At 37.6% G+C, this 14,704-nt stretch overlaps 1 protein-coding gene across 24 annotated transcripts in view; it reads left to right on the forward strand.

Moving 5' to 3' along the window:
* The window catches only part of scrib (scribble planar cell polarity protein), an 82,290-nt gene that overhangs the window by 30,185 nt on the left and 37,401 nt on the right, over positions 1-14,704 (forward strand). For all 24 annotated transcript variants that reach the window (XM_052560264.1, XM_052560268.1, XM_052560262.1 and 21 more), the window contains 10 exons: positions 9,822-9,939; positions 10,461-10,539; positions 10,898-10,987; positions 11,736-11,792; positions 11,912-11,975; positions 12,255-12,329; positions 12,555-12,699; positions 13,430-13,548; positions 13,912-14,111; positions 14,226-14,392. In XM_052560264.1, coding sequence (XP_052416224.1) covers positions 9,822-9,939; positions 10,461-10,539; positions 10,898-10,987; positions 11,736-11,792; positions 11,912-11,975; positions 12,255-12,329; positions 12,555-12,699; positions 13,430-13,548; positions 13,912-14,111; positions 14,226-14,392 — 1,114 coding nt within the window. The remainder of the gene's footprint in view (positions 1-9,821; positions 9,940-10,460; positions 10,540-10,897; positions 10,988-11,735; positions 11,793-11,911; positions 11,976-12,254; positions 12,330-12,554; positions 12,700-13,429; positions 13,549-13,911; positions 14,112-14,225; positions 14,393-14,704) is intronic.

The raw sequence follows: 14,704 nt of genomic DNA on the forward strand, positions 1-14,704 counted from the left end.
TATGCAGTTATTGCCTTTTAATTTCACATGGTTACAGTTAATCTTTTAATTTAAGGCCAGTTCTATGTAGTCTCAACCCAATTCAAAATCAAAAGCTAAATGCTGAGGTCTGTACCATCTATGTTTGTATTGAATGTAGGCTACTTACTGTGCAGTTACTGCTGTTAATTTCAGATGGTAACCATTATTGTTTTTAATAGCCAAAAGCCAGTTTGGCCTATTAAATACCAAATAAACATAGTTTATGCATACTTTCCTTCTTTCTTGTTTGTTTCTTAAAGAAAAAAAAGAAAGCAATAAAATTGGAAATCGGTATCGGTATCAGACAGTTTGCTTGTAAAAAATCGGTATCGGCCATGAAAATCCATCATCAACCCTTCTCTGCTCATTAATAATCCACCACTTTCTCTTACTTTCTCTCCCTCTCTTTTGCTCACTTTCCCTTTCCCTAATTCCTGCTCTCCATCCTTCCTGACCTCATTTCTCATCTCTTTACTTTTGTGTCCCACATTCTTGCCATCTTTTGTCTTCTCTTTTTTTAGTTTGCCTGTGCCCTTTGCTTGTGGACAATAGAAAAGTCCTTCACTCTGTTGGTGCTTTTAGTGGGAGGAGCTAAGTGGTTTAGTTTTGATTGACAGCACTGTGTGTGACTTCAGAGGCTTTGTCCCAGTGCTGAGAAAAAAGAGGAGGGAAAAGAGGGCAGGGGGTTCTTTCATATGTAGGACCCTCAGTGTAATCCTCACATGTCAGAGGGAGGACCAGGGGAAAAAAATCTCCTTTAATTTGACTTTGATTTTTTTTCCTTTCTCACAAAGCGGAACTAGGCATTTGAGTTTGGACTTATAAAATGAGTTTCCCCATTTAATTGTTTGCATGTATGTGCATTCACCTTTCAGGTTTTTTGGCCATGTTACTGATGGGACCAGTCCCACAATCGGCTGTCTTCTCTTTATTCACAGCTGAAAAGAAGAACCATCTCAAAGCTTTGTTTGCCTGCTCCTCCCCCATCTTCACCCCCCGCGTGCCATCCTTTCTTTCAAAGAGAAGGAAGGAGGCCATGCAAGAGCCATTCTGGCCAAGTAGCATTTTTAAATCTGTAATACTGCATGAGCCATTAAGAAGAGTAGCATGATTGATGACAATGCACATGTGATTGTTGTTTTAAGTTCAGGAGCTTGTGCTCTTAGTGCACTTAATGTGTATTTGCATATGTTCCTGGATGCATTAAGCATTAATTATATAAAATTTGAGGAAATTAACATGATGTCTATCAGTTTGTTACTGTACAGAAAGCCTGCTTTCTTTGTGATTGGCCAGTTCAATATGTATATTTTTGTCACCTAAAAAACAGAGCAGTGCATAATAGAGTGCAGCAGAACAGCATCAAGAAGATACAATATGTGGGTTTGACAATTTGGCCTTAGACATCTCACCCTTAATGTCTGTTGGTAATGGCCTTACCGTAAAGTAACGGAGAGGATATAATAGTGTAAGAGACATCTGTCAGTGTAGTGGCTCTTAAGTAAGAAATAATTGACTCTGGACTGTTGAAACTATTAGAAAAATAATGCACACCCCAGGTGGTGATGCAGCCACTTTGCGATGCAGAGTGTCCATTATTTTTCTAATAATCCAACAGTCCAGAGTCAGTAATTCTGCTTATACTACAGTTGTCACACTTCAAGACATTGATCAGATGATATAGTCCAGTTTTTGTGCTTAAAATGATACGGAGAGTAGGGCTGTCACTTTTAGTTCGAAAATCAATTGCACAATCGATCGGACCTACCAAAAAAAGTTTCGAAAATGAAAATAGGGAATTGATTTTAATCAAATATGTACACTATTAATTTTAAAATAATTCAACAATTAAGAAATATAGATGTAACAAAACTCACAAACAATCAGAAAAAGAATTCCGAAAATGCAGTATGCCTCGCAAAAGCTAGACAGAAAATACCAGCATTTTTACGCACCAGTGATGTCGAACGCGACCTCCTATGCTGCGCTCACACCAAACGCAAATAGAGTGTCTGATGCGAATGATTTCAATGTTAAGTCAATGCATCTGGAGGTCTCGCGGCGCGGTAGACGCGAATTCGCCTCATTCGCGCATCTAGTTACAGGAGATTCTGAGTTATGAAAGGCCCATTGCAAGCTGACAGCGACCGGTTTTTGTGGTGGAAAATTGGCAGTAATACCCCCACCTTGCGCAGCTGTACCTGAGTGTCCCTGGGACATCAGTGCGGTCGGAGCGCGTCTTCTCAACAGCTGGACATACAGTGAATAAAAAACGCTTTTTTTAGATTTTGCAGTCGATTCAATGAACACTTATGTCTTAAAAATCGAAAATTATTTTTTCACAAAAGTGACAGCCCTAACGGAGAGTAGGATCAATTTCTTCCGTGTCTCATCCAACACCTCTGTTGCTAATTCCAAAACGTCATTTAGACCTATTAACAGAGGTTTGGTATTAAATTGTCATCGGACGATGTGGGGTTAGGGGTTAGGGGTTGTGCCCAAGGCATGAATCAGTATGCAGATTACATGCTCTACGGAGCCACTAAAAGGACATGGTTAGCCGCTTGCTACCTGTAGACATTACAGTACATAAAAGTTTACTTATCACATATACAAAGTAAGGAGAGATGACTGATAGGACAATGGCAAATAATTTGCAGATACTGAGCACCACTGACAAATATCTAATCTTGTAAAATGTGTGGTAGGTACTGCCGCTCCGTAGTATGGAGTCCACATGATCGCAAATCTCGAAGGTGAAAGTAAAGAGTTTCAATGCCCTGCATATTAATAGGGACTCCCTGATGCCCGATATAATTGCAAGAGAAAGTATTGAAATTTGTTTTCATCCTCCCATCTCATAGGATATGTATTCCCTTTATGGGTTCTGTAGTACACTTACTTTATTTTCCAGAGTACGGAATTGGGATTCAGAGGGCACAGGGGGTGCATCACGATGCCGGCTCAACATCGTGAAGTCTGTCAGCCATTGGCGATAGAAGATGGCATCGTCTATCGGCCTTACCCAAGCCATTTCAAAGCAAAAGTTAATTTCACTGAACTAAAAATGAATAGAAATAATGATGATTTAAATAATGATGATTGCGCAAATGGCCTTAAGCTATTACTTAAATAAACTGCAAAAAGAAACATAATGGACGGAATGGTCATGAGAGTGCTGTATGAGTTCGCGGCGCCATCTGCAGGACACTTCAAAGCGCTCAAATTATTAAAAGTGCCAAGCGAGAGTATAATCAGTGCTGAAAAACGTTACTCGACCCGGTGACTTTTTATGAATAGCTGTGAGAATTTGAGATTGTTTAGTGTATTCAGAAGATTCCCAATGGTTGTGATGTAATTATATAATAGGCTGTAGTCTGACGCGCTACATGTCTGCTGTTAAAGTACTGTTTGGTTTCGATTCACTTTTAGTGCTAGCTGTGCTTGGTTTGAGACGCTTTATTTTATTTTCATTTGGGAACGCTACATTCATCATTAGAAACGTTTTTATATATGTTTGTTGTTTACAAAGAGAAGTTTCAGTGTCACGTAATCCTTCAGAAATCATTATAAGGCACTGATTTTCTGTCCAAGAAACATTTCAGATTATTATCAATGTTAAAAACATTTTTGCTGCTTAATGATATTGTGAAAACAATGATACCACTCAAACATTTAAGATTTTAAAAAAGAGAGAGAAATGTATCATTTTATTCATCATGCATGAAAGACAAAAAGTGAGTGAAAATATTTAATACATGCATTAACAAATTTAATTAATATATTTGAAAAATGAAAATAAATGCTATTCATTAAACGTAATATTTAAAAATTCTGTGTAAAAAAAAAAAGTGTATCACCATTTGCACAAAATATGAAGCAGCAAAATTTTCAACATTGATAATAATCTGAAATGTTTCTTGAGTCAAATAAATTGTAAAATTGTGTTTTGCATAACAGGAATAACATTGTTTAATAATATATTGTATTAGCAATAATATTTCACAATTTTTTTTTACTTTTTGATCAAATAAATTCAGCCTTTATGAGCAGAACATTATTTTAAAAAATAATAAATTTAAATTTTTCCAAACTTTTAGCTGGTTTTTAACAATATCTTACCAGTTATTTATAAGCATGTCTCATTTTGAAGACAAATTGGACTATGCACTTTCCCCTCAGCAGCTCACTCTGCGTCCAATGTTATTATTCAGATGCGCTCATATCAAACTATTTTATATCGATATAGGCGGTATTGCCTCATATCGAATTGCTTAAAAAGAAAATATTGAGATATCGTACAAACTCTATATTCTGCCCAGCCCTACTAATAACTAACTTATGAGAGAGAGAGAGAGAGAGAGAGAGAGAACATTGAGTGTACGTGCTTTATGTACATTATAAAATGTAATTTTGTGGCAAAACATGGAAATGTTCTGTTGTTTTTATCCTATTGCTTAAGTTAATATATTTATGTGTCTGGGCAGTGTTGTTGTGGGTTGTGGTTATTTTGCTGTTGTAAGACCTTTGAAATAACCACCAATCTATAATAGAGAACTTTTATTTATATAAAGGAACTGTTTTTGTATTTTTGAAACTGTAATGCGGTCAAGAGCTGCCTGGAACTACATTCGCTGTGCATTTCCCTGAAAATATTTACACACCTTAGAACGTTCGTCAGCCACTCAGATTCAAGCATTCAACGGCACTGTAGTATAAAACCTAGTATTGTCTGTAGTCGCTTTTCCAGGGTGAATTAATGTTTGGTAATGTTGGTGACTGAAGGGTTGGCTGTAATGGTTTAATTGGAGAAAGTCATGGGGTAAGCAGTCACTTGACTAGCACACAGCAGTCTCTGTATTGACCTGGATGCCTGAGCCAGCTATTCTTCTCATTCATTCACTCTCCCCACCCCATCTTACTCCTCTTTTCTCAGTCTTTATATGCATGAGTGCCTTACTCTCACAGAAACCTTTAAGATGTGTTAATTCAAGATTTGATTTAAGTTTCAGCTGTTGTGTTAATGTCACTTAGACCAGGACAGTATAGGCTGTGACTTTGATCACTATGATCACTATGCCTCTAAGCAGCTTTTAGATAGAAGAGCTCCTTTTCTCATTAGAGAAAAAAATTCCCTTGTGCTTTGAATGTGTTTAACCTGTTAACCAGCTCTCCCAATTATGGGACTCACAGCTGAAAATGACCTACCTAACTTTGTAACTTAAAATTTTAATATTTCCTGAATAGGCATGGGCCGGTATGAGATTTTGCCTGTATGGTAACCTTGAGCAAAAATATCACAGTATCACAGTATTGTTGTCACAATGTGTTATATTTCAATGACTGGGCACGATATATTTTGTTTTTTATCAACATACAGAATATTAGAAAACAGTATAATTAGTTTTTTTTTTTTCTTTGATTTGTTTCCTAAAAAAAGTCTGACATCTTTATTTAACCTAAATCTGTAATTACAGTTATTTAATTTTAGTTATATAATTCATATACATATATACCATTTAGTTATATAATAATAATCATACACCTAATTTGATTTAATAATAACCCAATTTGAAGCAAAAACATAATGTTCTGACAAGTTTTGTGAAATTATACCACAAAAACTTTTCAGAAGACAGTCAGCTCCCCTTAGAAACACTTTCATATAGACCCCCAAATCAATATTGAGGATTTTCGTCCAATCATTCGTGCATCATGAACAGTGAATGATCTGCCTGCTGCAGTAATTTTCTCTGTGTGTCCATCTTCAGCATCTCTGGTCTGTGTTAACGGCGTTAACATACTTTTTATATTTTCACATAAATGACATTTTGGAAAAAGATTGCATTGCAACACAGTTGCAATAAGGCAAAAAACCACCGGTAGCCGATCACATAAAGACCAAAGTATATTTCGGCTGTACACACAGCCATGGTATAATGGAAAATATTAGTGGTTTTGAAACCATGACGTTTTCAAATCACGGTATACCTTGAAACCGGTAATCGGCCCATGCCCATTCCTAACTTCAGTGTGCTACACTCAATTTTGTTGTTTTTTGGAAGGAAGACCCTTTGGCTTTACTGTCCGTCATCCAGAGTTGATAATGCTCAAAAAGATAAAACGTTATAGACAGTGAAGTGTCTTGAAAAATGTTTTACCACACTGATTTTTATTTTTTATTTCACAAAAAAATACATGAAATCAGTCCTGGAGCAATCCAGAAAAGTAATTGGTTTAAAGTCACATGTCTCATGAGTTTCTATTTCAAATCTGAAGATACCATGAAAAATGAGATTCCTGCAACCATTTTTCTGAGATTATGTCTAGTCCACCCCAAAATGAAATGCTTAATTTAATTTGAAAATTGTCCAGTTCTTTTTCTCCTTAACCCAGGTGAAATGTTTCTGATGTGGTTCAGGAGTGGCTTGGTTCTAGGAATGTGACAGCTGTAGCCCTTTTCCTGAAGACGTCGGAGTATGGTGACTCTTCTTGAATCTGCTTTTCTTGAATCTACTTTTCCTGACAATCTTTCCAAGGCTGTGTTCATCCCTATTGCTTGTACACCTTTTCCTACCACACCTTTTTCTTCCAGTCAACTTTCTATGAATATATTTTGATACAGTACTCTGTGTACAGTCAGCAATTTCAGCAATTACCCTCTGTGGCTTACCCTCCTTGTGGAGGGTGTTGATGTTTGTCTTCTGGACAACTGTCAAGTCAGTAGTCTTTCCCATAATTGTTGTTGCATATTCTAAACGAGCCCAAGAGGTACCCAGTATTTATACTCAAAATTGATCAAACCAATCAAGGTCAAAATGGAATATTCTGATTTTTGGAGATAACTGATTTTGTATTTATTTTCCAAAGCGGTAAGTTGTAACCATCAGAATTAAAACAAAAAAACTTTTGAAAAATTTCAGTTTGCGTGCAATGAATCTAGAATATAAGAAAGTTTGCTTTTTTTAAATAAAATTACAAAAAAATAAAGACCTTTTCCATAACATTCTAATTTTCTGAGATGCATCTTTTATAGGCTTTTATTTTTTCAGAGTTAAAGCAACAATCTGCTTTGTATAGGTTAGTGAATTATCATGACTTATTTAAACCCAGTCACTTCACAAACATGCAAATAAATGCTGTTAAGCCGGATTATCCTTAGGATCTCCAGCATGGTCAGAATGCCTGTAACTGTCAGTGGTGTGTGTAATTAGCAGCTGCAAACGGTCAGTACGCTTGACAAGTCAGTCTGGATTAAAGGCACTCAAACTCACTTCAGGGTGATGATGTCTGACTTTTGTTTCTGTGTAGTGAAGTTTTAGGAATTAATAGATGCTGACTAGATATCTGTTTACACGCTGGGGAGGCAGATGGATTACTGGATAGTGAAAAGAGTGGCTTTTTGAGTGTGTGAGTGCAGTAGATTGGTAACTATATGGTCTTGGGCTTGCCTGGCATCTGGCCACTGTGATGAATGAGCCGCTTTGTGTGTGTTTATAATCAGGCCTTCACTAGAGAGCCTCCTCCCACCAATAGACCTCATGGCTTCCACTCATGGCGATGCTCTGCCCTGCGCCCGCCGTGTTGATAATTGAAGGAAGTTAGTGCTGGTACGTGTTTTGCTGGCCTCTGTTTGAAGGCATCTCAGTGTTTTCCCCTGAGTTTTTAAAGTGACGTGTGTAGTTCAACCATGTGTCATCACGCCACTTGTTTTCAATTATTTCAGTCCTGTATGTGGCAGCTGTACTGAGTTTATTACTTGATCTCTATGTGTATTTTGGTCTCATTTCTAACCAAGCTCACATTTCCCATCGCTTAGTCATGTGATACGTGTCACCTGCCACAACGGTGGTGGCAGCAAAGCCTCCAGCTGCCCACAGTGAACCACAGCGGTGAACAATTGCAGTAATCCGAAAAGATTTTAAAGATTTCATTTACATTTGCAACATTATTACCTTCCATGCTTTTCATATGAAGTGCCATTTTTACAAGTGAGCACCTTTAGCACTTCTCAGCCTTTTGACAAGGTACCCTGTTGGCCACATCAAAATTCCCATGTAGTCTAGAAGGTTTCCTCTGGAATATCTGCTGCTGTGACGGAATCTTTTTAAATATTATTGTAGAGAAACCGTAAACATCCATAGATAAGAGCATAATCATTCAAATTTTAAATTATTAAGTTTTTAGATTTCCAGATGTTTTAAGATCTTGTTATTCAGGATTCCTCAATTTTATTCCATTACTTTTCTAGTCTTTCACGATTTATTGGATAATAATTTTAGTTTTTTTTAGTGTATAAGTATATTCTATTACAGTTATTTCTTAAATGGGCTTTTATTTTTTGACTTTCAGTTTTCATTTTAATTTGTAGTAATTTTGTGCATTTGTCATTCTTATTACATTGCTATTTGCATTTATTTAATTTTAATTTAAAATTTTAGTTCAGTTTTAGTACAAAAAAAAAAATTCAGTTTGTAATTTTAGTGCTTACACTTGTTGTTGCTAAAGCCATCCTGTTTTAGTTTTCGTTTAAATGTCTATTTCAATTAACAAAATGTTCTATAAGTCATCTTGAGACCCCCTAAGAAGTCTGCTTAGTCGGCCCCCCAGTAAAAAACCACTGCCTTACATGGAGGTGCTACTGTTGTTTGGTTGAGTCACATTTCTCACAATCTTGTGCTGATATCATTTTTCATTTTTATTTTACATCCATTTTCTATTTTTAAAGCGTTTTGATGTTTTGGCCTTGTGTCCTAGTGAATCAGAGTCACAACAAGCAACTGCACACACACACACACACACACACACACACACACACATCTCAGAGTATCAGCCTTGCTCTTGGCAGTACATAGTAAGTCCTCTGTTGGTGATCAGCGGCCAGCCCGGCATAAAAAGAGAAGAGGGCATGAAGGGCCGCAGCAGCAGGAATGTACTGAATGTGACCAACTAACAAGCAAGCTCTTGATAAAAGTAGCATGGTGTGCAAAAACAGACGCGCAAACTTTTGCCTTCATTTTACATGACTGTTTATAGAAGTGTATGTGTGTGGAAGAGCTGTTGTCAGGTAGTTGTGCACTGGTCATTAGTTTACAGTCTGGCTCATTCAAAATAACATGCAAATAAAAGCTTTGTTTGCAATTGCAGCATAGGATTGAGTGTATAACCTTGTTTGTTCTAAATCGTTCAATGCTCCGATATTTTTCACCATGCAGTGTCTAGTAGCACTTGACCCATCTGTGTTTTTCATTGTCCCCAGCCACACTGATTTCTACAAATCAGTTAGATATAATGTTATGCAAAAAAAAACAAAAGACAGATACCAGTTGGCCTGTATTAACCAATAAATGCTGATGAGCTCTTAAAAGGGAACCCCTTTTCAAGAGTGAGTGCTCTTAACAGGATAACCATCCAAAAATGAATATTGACTAATTGTTTATTCATCTTCATGTTGTTTCACACATGTATGACTTCCTTTCTTCTATGTAATATGAAAAGATAAATTGAGCATAGTTTCATTGTTTTCTTGTCTATAAAAGGGAAGTCAGTGGTCACTAAAATGGTATCATCATCTTTTGTGTTGCGCGGACAAAAAAAAGCAAGCCATGCAGATTTGTAATAGTGAGGGGTGGGTAAATAATCTATCGCTGTTGCTAAAATATGCATAAACAGTTTAATATCCTATATTAGGAGATAGTAACCAATATAGGGCCTATCTATATTGTTTCTCTCTTGATGCATTTGTCTGGCCAGTATATAACAGCGTTTTATCTAATACTTACTCATTCTTTACCTTTCAGCCTTTCTTCAGATTGCACAATCTGCGAAAACTGGGCCTCAGCGACAATGAGATTCAGAAATTGCCGCCCGACGTTGCCAACTTCACACAGCTGGTGGAGCTAGACATCTCTAGAAATGGTGTGTAGAACCTTTTCTTTAATGTGCACTGCTACTGAAAAATAAACCTGCTTTTAAACTGCACCCATCTAGAGATATTTACACACACATCCTGTGTGCCACTTGAAGGTTTCTTTACACAGTGCTCTGGAATGTTGTCTTTGAGCCATGCCTATTTAAGAAGTGTACATCGGTTTCAACACCCAATTGTCTTCTCATGTGCCGAGGGACGTTTTCTGTTAGTCTCAGGATTAATATTGGTCTGTATTTTATACTGTGCCGTGTTATATTCTGCAACTCTGCAAATGAAGCGACTCTCACTAGGTCCCTAACGTGTAGCTCGGATCCCGTATATAAGATACACACACACACACACACACGCACACACTTACAGACGACTCACCACAGTCAAATCACCCTCTCCTCCCGTTCCTCCAGGCCATCTGGTAGCCATTATTAAGAAGCCTGAAAAAGTGCTCAGTTTGTCGTGACACTCCTTCGGTATATCTTGCTGACTGTGCCTCTCTCTCTCTCTCTCTTAGATATTTCTGAGATTCCCGAAAACATTAAATTCTGTCAGGCCTTGGAGATTGCAGACTTCAGCGGAAACCCCTTGTCCAGGTTAGTGTGCTGGAAGAACCCCAAAATCCCCCAAAAGCTCTGGCTCATACCAAATGACACTTTCTTGATGATGAAAGGTTGGGAAAGAGAGAAGTCGTTTGACACTAAAAAGTTTACAAATGATCATTTGTAATGTTATTTTTAAAAGCAGGCGAGAATGTAACAGACACTTTGTTTGGGTCAGTCAGAGCACACTGCTATTAGAGGATGTCAACTTAATTCATCACTCAAGTGCTTCCCACTCCTTATTTACATTAGAGCAGGAAGATGAGCGCTGCTGTTAGCAGTAACCGCTTTCACAGACCAAACCTTTTTCCATTGTGCGTCTCATTTTTTCTTTTGTCTGTGTGGGTCTCAGGTTGCCTGATGGCTTCTCACAGCTCAGAGGACTGGCTCACCTATCACTCAATGACGTGTCGCTGCAGTCTCTACCCAATGACATTGGAAAGTAAGTCGATATGAACACATTCTATTCCAGGTTTGTTTTTAGTTGGTTTCTGTTTTAGATTTTTTATAAAACCGCATAGAATCTGAAAAAAGCGCCTTCCACAAGAAACTGTATTGGGTAAAAATTAAAAAAAATTTTTTTGCATGTAAACAATTATTGAAAAAATGAAGGTGAATGGTGATGGTGAATTTGCTTTATTAATCTGTTGTCCAGTAGAATTCCATCATTTTTATTTGATTAAACATTATGAAGTCAAACTTTTGATGAATCTATTCATAGATCACTTTTTCACATACGATCTGTAACATGCTTTTAGAAAATAGAGAGGGTTCATATTTATTTCGTGCTGATATATTTTAAAAAGCAAGATCATACTATGTTTCTGTAAGTTCAGTCATTAATAACAAACTATATGCATGTAGTACAGCCTCACAATGCAACCCATAATTTTATGCATTTAAAGTAATGGATAAAATCAATGTGCATCAAAGAGGAATACCTATGCAAATTTTATAATATTGAAATGCATGGGTGCATCATTTTTATAGCCAGTTCCCATTCCAATTTACATACAGACACAGACTGTCACTCTCCATTTCACACATGTACACACACACACACACACATGGTTTTTGGCTACTGTAGATGTCGTGCAGATGGAGGAGCCCCTTACTCTTCCGAACTAAGCGACACACTCACCATCTGACACTCAGTCTCGACTCTTTCTCTTTTTTTTTTCTTCTCTCAGCTTGTCAAACCTGGTGACTCTAGAACTGAGGGAGAATCTACTGAAATCTTTACCCTCGTAAGTATTTTCCCATCAAACTACACATAGATCCAAATAGTTCATGCTCTGCATTTACACCTCCCAAACAATGGGGAAAAATAACATTAAATGTGAAACCTGTTTCCATCATCCTCTAGCTCTCTTTCCTTCCTGGTTAAACTGGAACAGCTGGATCTGGGCAGCAATGTACTGGAAGTTTTGGTAAGAAGCGGATAGTTTGTTTGGTCCTGAGAATAACCGAGATGTTTTAGTAATGAAATCATGCACACACATGCATGCCATGTTTTTAGGTTTATTTAGTGCTTGTTATTTTTCTTTGCCCCAGTTGGATCTCTGAGTATCATTTCCATTGCTGAACCTCAGTGCCTGCCAATTAATTTAACATTAAATATTGTTTTATTTTTTGTAAATTATTGTTTGCCTCTTTTTCATTGCCTCATATCCTGTCTTTAATCTGCTTTTTTTTATTCTTCCATTTAGCCTGACACACTTGGGGCACTGCCCAATCTTCGTGAGCTTTGGTTGGACAGAAACCAGCTCTCCTCACTACCTCCTGTGAGTACAGACCGCTTCAGATTGGTTCATTATCATCCTGGTCATCTGTCTTGATGGTTTTGAAATATCTAGTTCAGATAAAGGTTCAAATTCATGCAGATGTTGTTTACTCTCAGCACAGCTGAATGCATGTACCATGTGCTTGTTCTGGTGATAACTGAAGTGGAAACTAGAGTGCTTTAATTCACTTTCAGCTAACTGAAAGATAACCTCTGTGTTTAACAGGAGCTGGGGAACCTGCGGCAGCTGGTTTGCTTGGACGTGTCAGAGAACCGTCTATCAGAGCTTCCCACAGAGATCAGTGGCCTTATCGCCCTCACGGACCTGCTGCTCTCTGAGAACCTCCTGGAAGTCTTGCCAGACAGCATTGGTGAAACTCTATATCCCTCTTACAGACATCAATAAATATGAGATTATTCCTGCTTTTTGTACGGAGACATGGTTTTTAAAATAAACATGTTGTCCCGCATTCATCATAATCTCTGTATCAATTTACTGAACCCTAAGTGTGTACCCAGTCTAAAATCAGTCAGCACCTGTAAGGTGACAAACAAAACGGTCACACTTGCATTCAGTCTGATACATTATTTGCTCACAGGGTGTTGGCATTTAGTTACATGTGACTTGTGTGTTTTATGATGAGTCAGAGGGAGAATTTGAATCACCCTGTGTCAAAGTTCCAATCAGGTTACATGTTACAAAAATCTTATAATATTTGGTTTGTTTCAGGACAATATGATACACCTTTATTATGATACATATTTATTATTTATGTAAAATTGTCCAAATTAGAACTTTTTTTAATTGTTATGATCATAGTCAATGTTTAAAGTTGAGTTGAGAATTTTTTTCGTGATTAGAGAATCACAACACTGCCCCCTAGTGTCAGCAGATTTAGGTCATCATAAAGCTGCACTGTCATTACAAGTTTAAGGTTAATGTTTATTTTTTTTATTTCAGCTACTATTGCTTGCATATACTGTGTAATTAATTTAAAAATCATGTTTTTGTCCTAAGTCAGTGTTCATCTTGAAACCATTTTAATATGACTACAGTAGTTTTTGTACTTATTTCAAGGCATCCGTGATTTTTTTCAACAGGCTCACTTAAGAAGTTGTCCATTCTGAAAGTGAACCAGAACCGCTTGGTGCATCTCACAGACTCTCTTGGCGAGTGTGAGAACCTGACAGAGCTTATGTTGACTGAGAATCTTCTCCAGGTACAAAACCTGCACCACCTGATATCTGTTATGCCTGCCTTTATTTGCTCACTGCACTTTCTTTAATTCTATGACACTGTTTTTGGAGCATCAAGTTGTATTTTATGTAATGCTTCCACATTTTTTGCTGTATATGAGAGTGTTTTTTTTTTTTTTATCGTGGGAATGATATGTAAACATCAGCTTTAGATTGAAATTAATTTACATTGCATTTGTTTGTTTACAGGATGCTTTCATCTGAAATAACTTATAAATGAGTAATCACAATTAATCGTTACAATATTAGCATGACTGCATTTGCAAATTTTAGGAGGAAAGCAGATGTGTCAGAGCAGAGCCCATTGTGAAAACTTTCTCTTTCAGTCCCTCCCTCGCTCACTTGGGAAGCTGAAGAAGTTGACCAACTTGAATGTGGACCGAAACCGCTTGAGCAGCGTGCCAGCAGAACTGGGAGGATGTGCCAGCCTGAACGTGCTCTCTCTCAGAGATAACCGTTTGGGAAAACTGCCTGCTGAGCTCGGCAATGCAACAGAATTACATGTGCTGGACGTGGCAGGCAACAGGTGAAAATGCATCCTCTATTTCACAGGTTTTAGATGTCAGAGTAACCATAAGAATTGCTACCAGCTTTTTGTTTCATGCACTGAAGTTTCTTCACTTCTTGCTGTCTGTCAAAGGTTGCAGAATTTACCATTCGCATTGGCCAATCTCAACCTGAAGGCTATGTGGCTGGCAGAGAACCAGTCTCAGCCCATGCTGAAGTTCCAGACAGAGGACGATGAGCAGACTGGGGAAAAAGTTCTCACCTGCTACCTGCTGCCTCAGCAACCCTCATCGAGCCTTGGTAAGACACTTCGCCATCCTTGTCAATGGAGCTGTCAAGTCACACCCAGAGAAGCTTTGCATAGCCAGACTAAATGGCTACATGTCTACCCCATTTTGCAGATTATTCTGACTTACAGCTTGTTACTTAGTCAGGAACAGATAATTTGACTGAAAAAAAAAACTTAAATCATTCTGTGGTAGTCCTTTTTGTTCGAAAAAGTGCATTTAAATTAGGGCTGCACAATAAATCCAAATTGCGATTAGACCGAAGCTGCGAATGTCATACTTATCTTGTCAGTGAAGCACAGTTCTGTGATCAGTAGTAAATATC

The sequence above is a fragment of the Carassius gibelio genome, chromosome B7, assembly GCF_023724105.1.
Source record: "Carassius gibelio isolate Cgi1373 ecotype wild population from Czech Republic chromosome B7, carGib1.2-hapl.c, whole genome shotgun sequence".
Taxonomy (NCBI): domain Eukaryota; kingdom Metazoa; phylum Chordata; class Actinopteri; order Cypriniformes; family Cyprinidae; genus Carassius; species Carassius gibelio.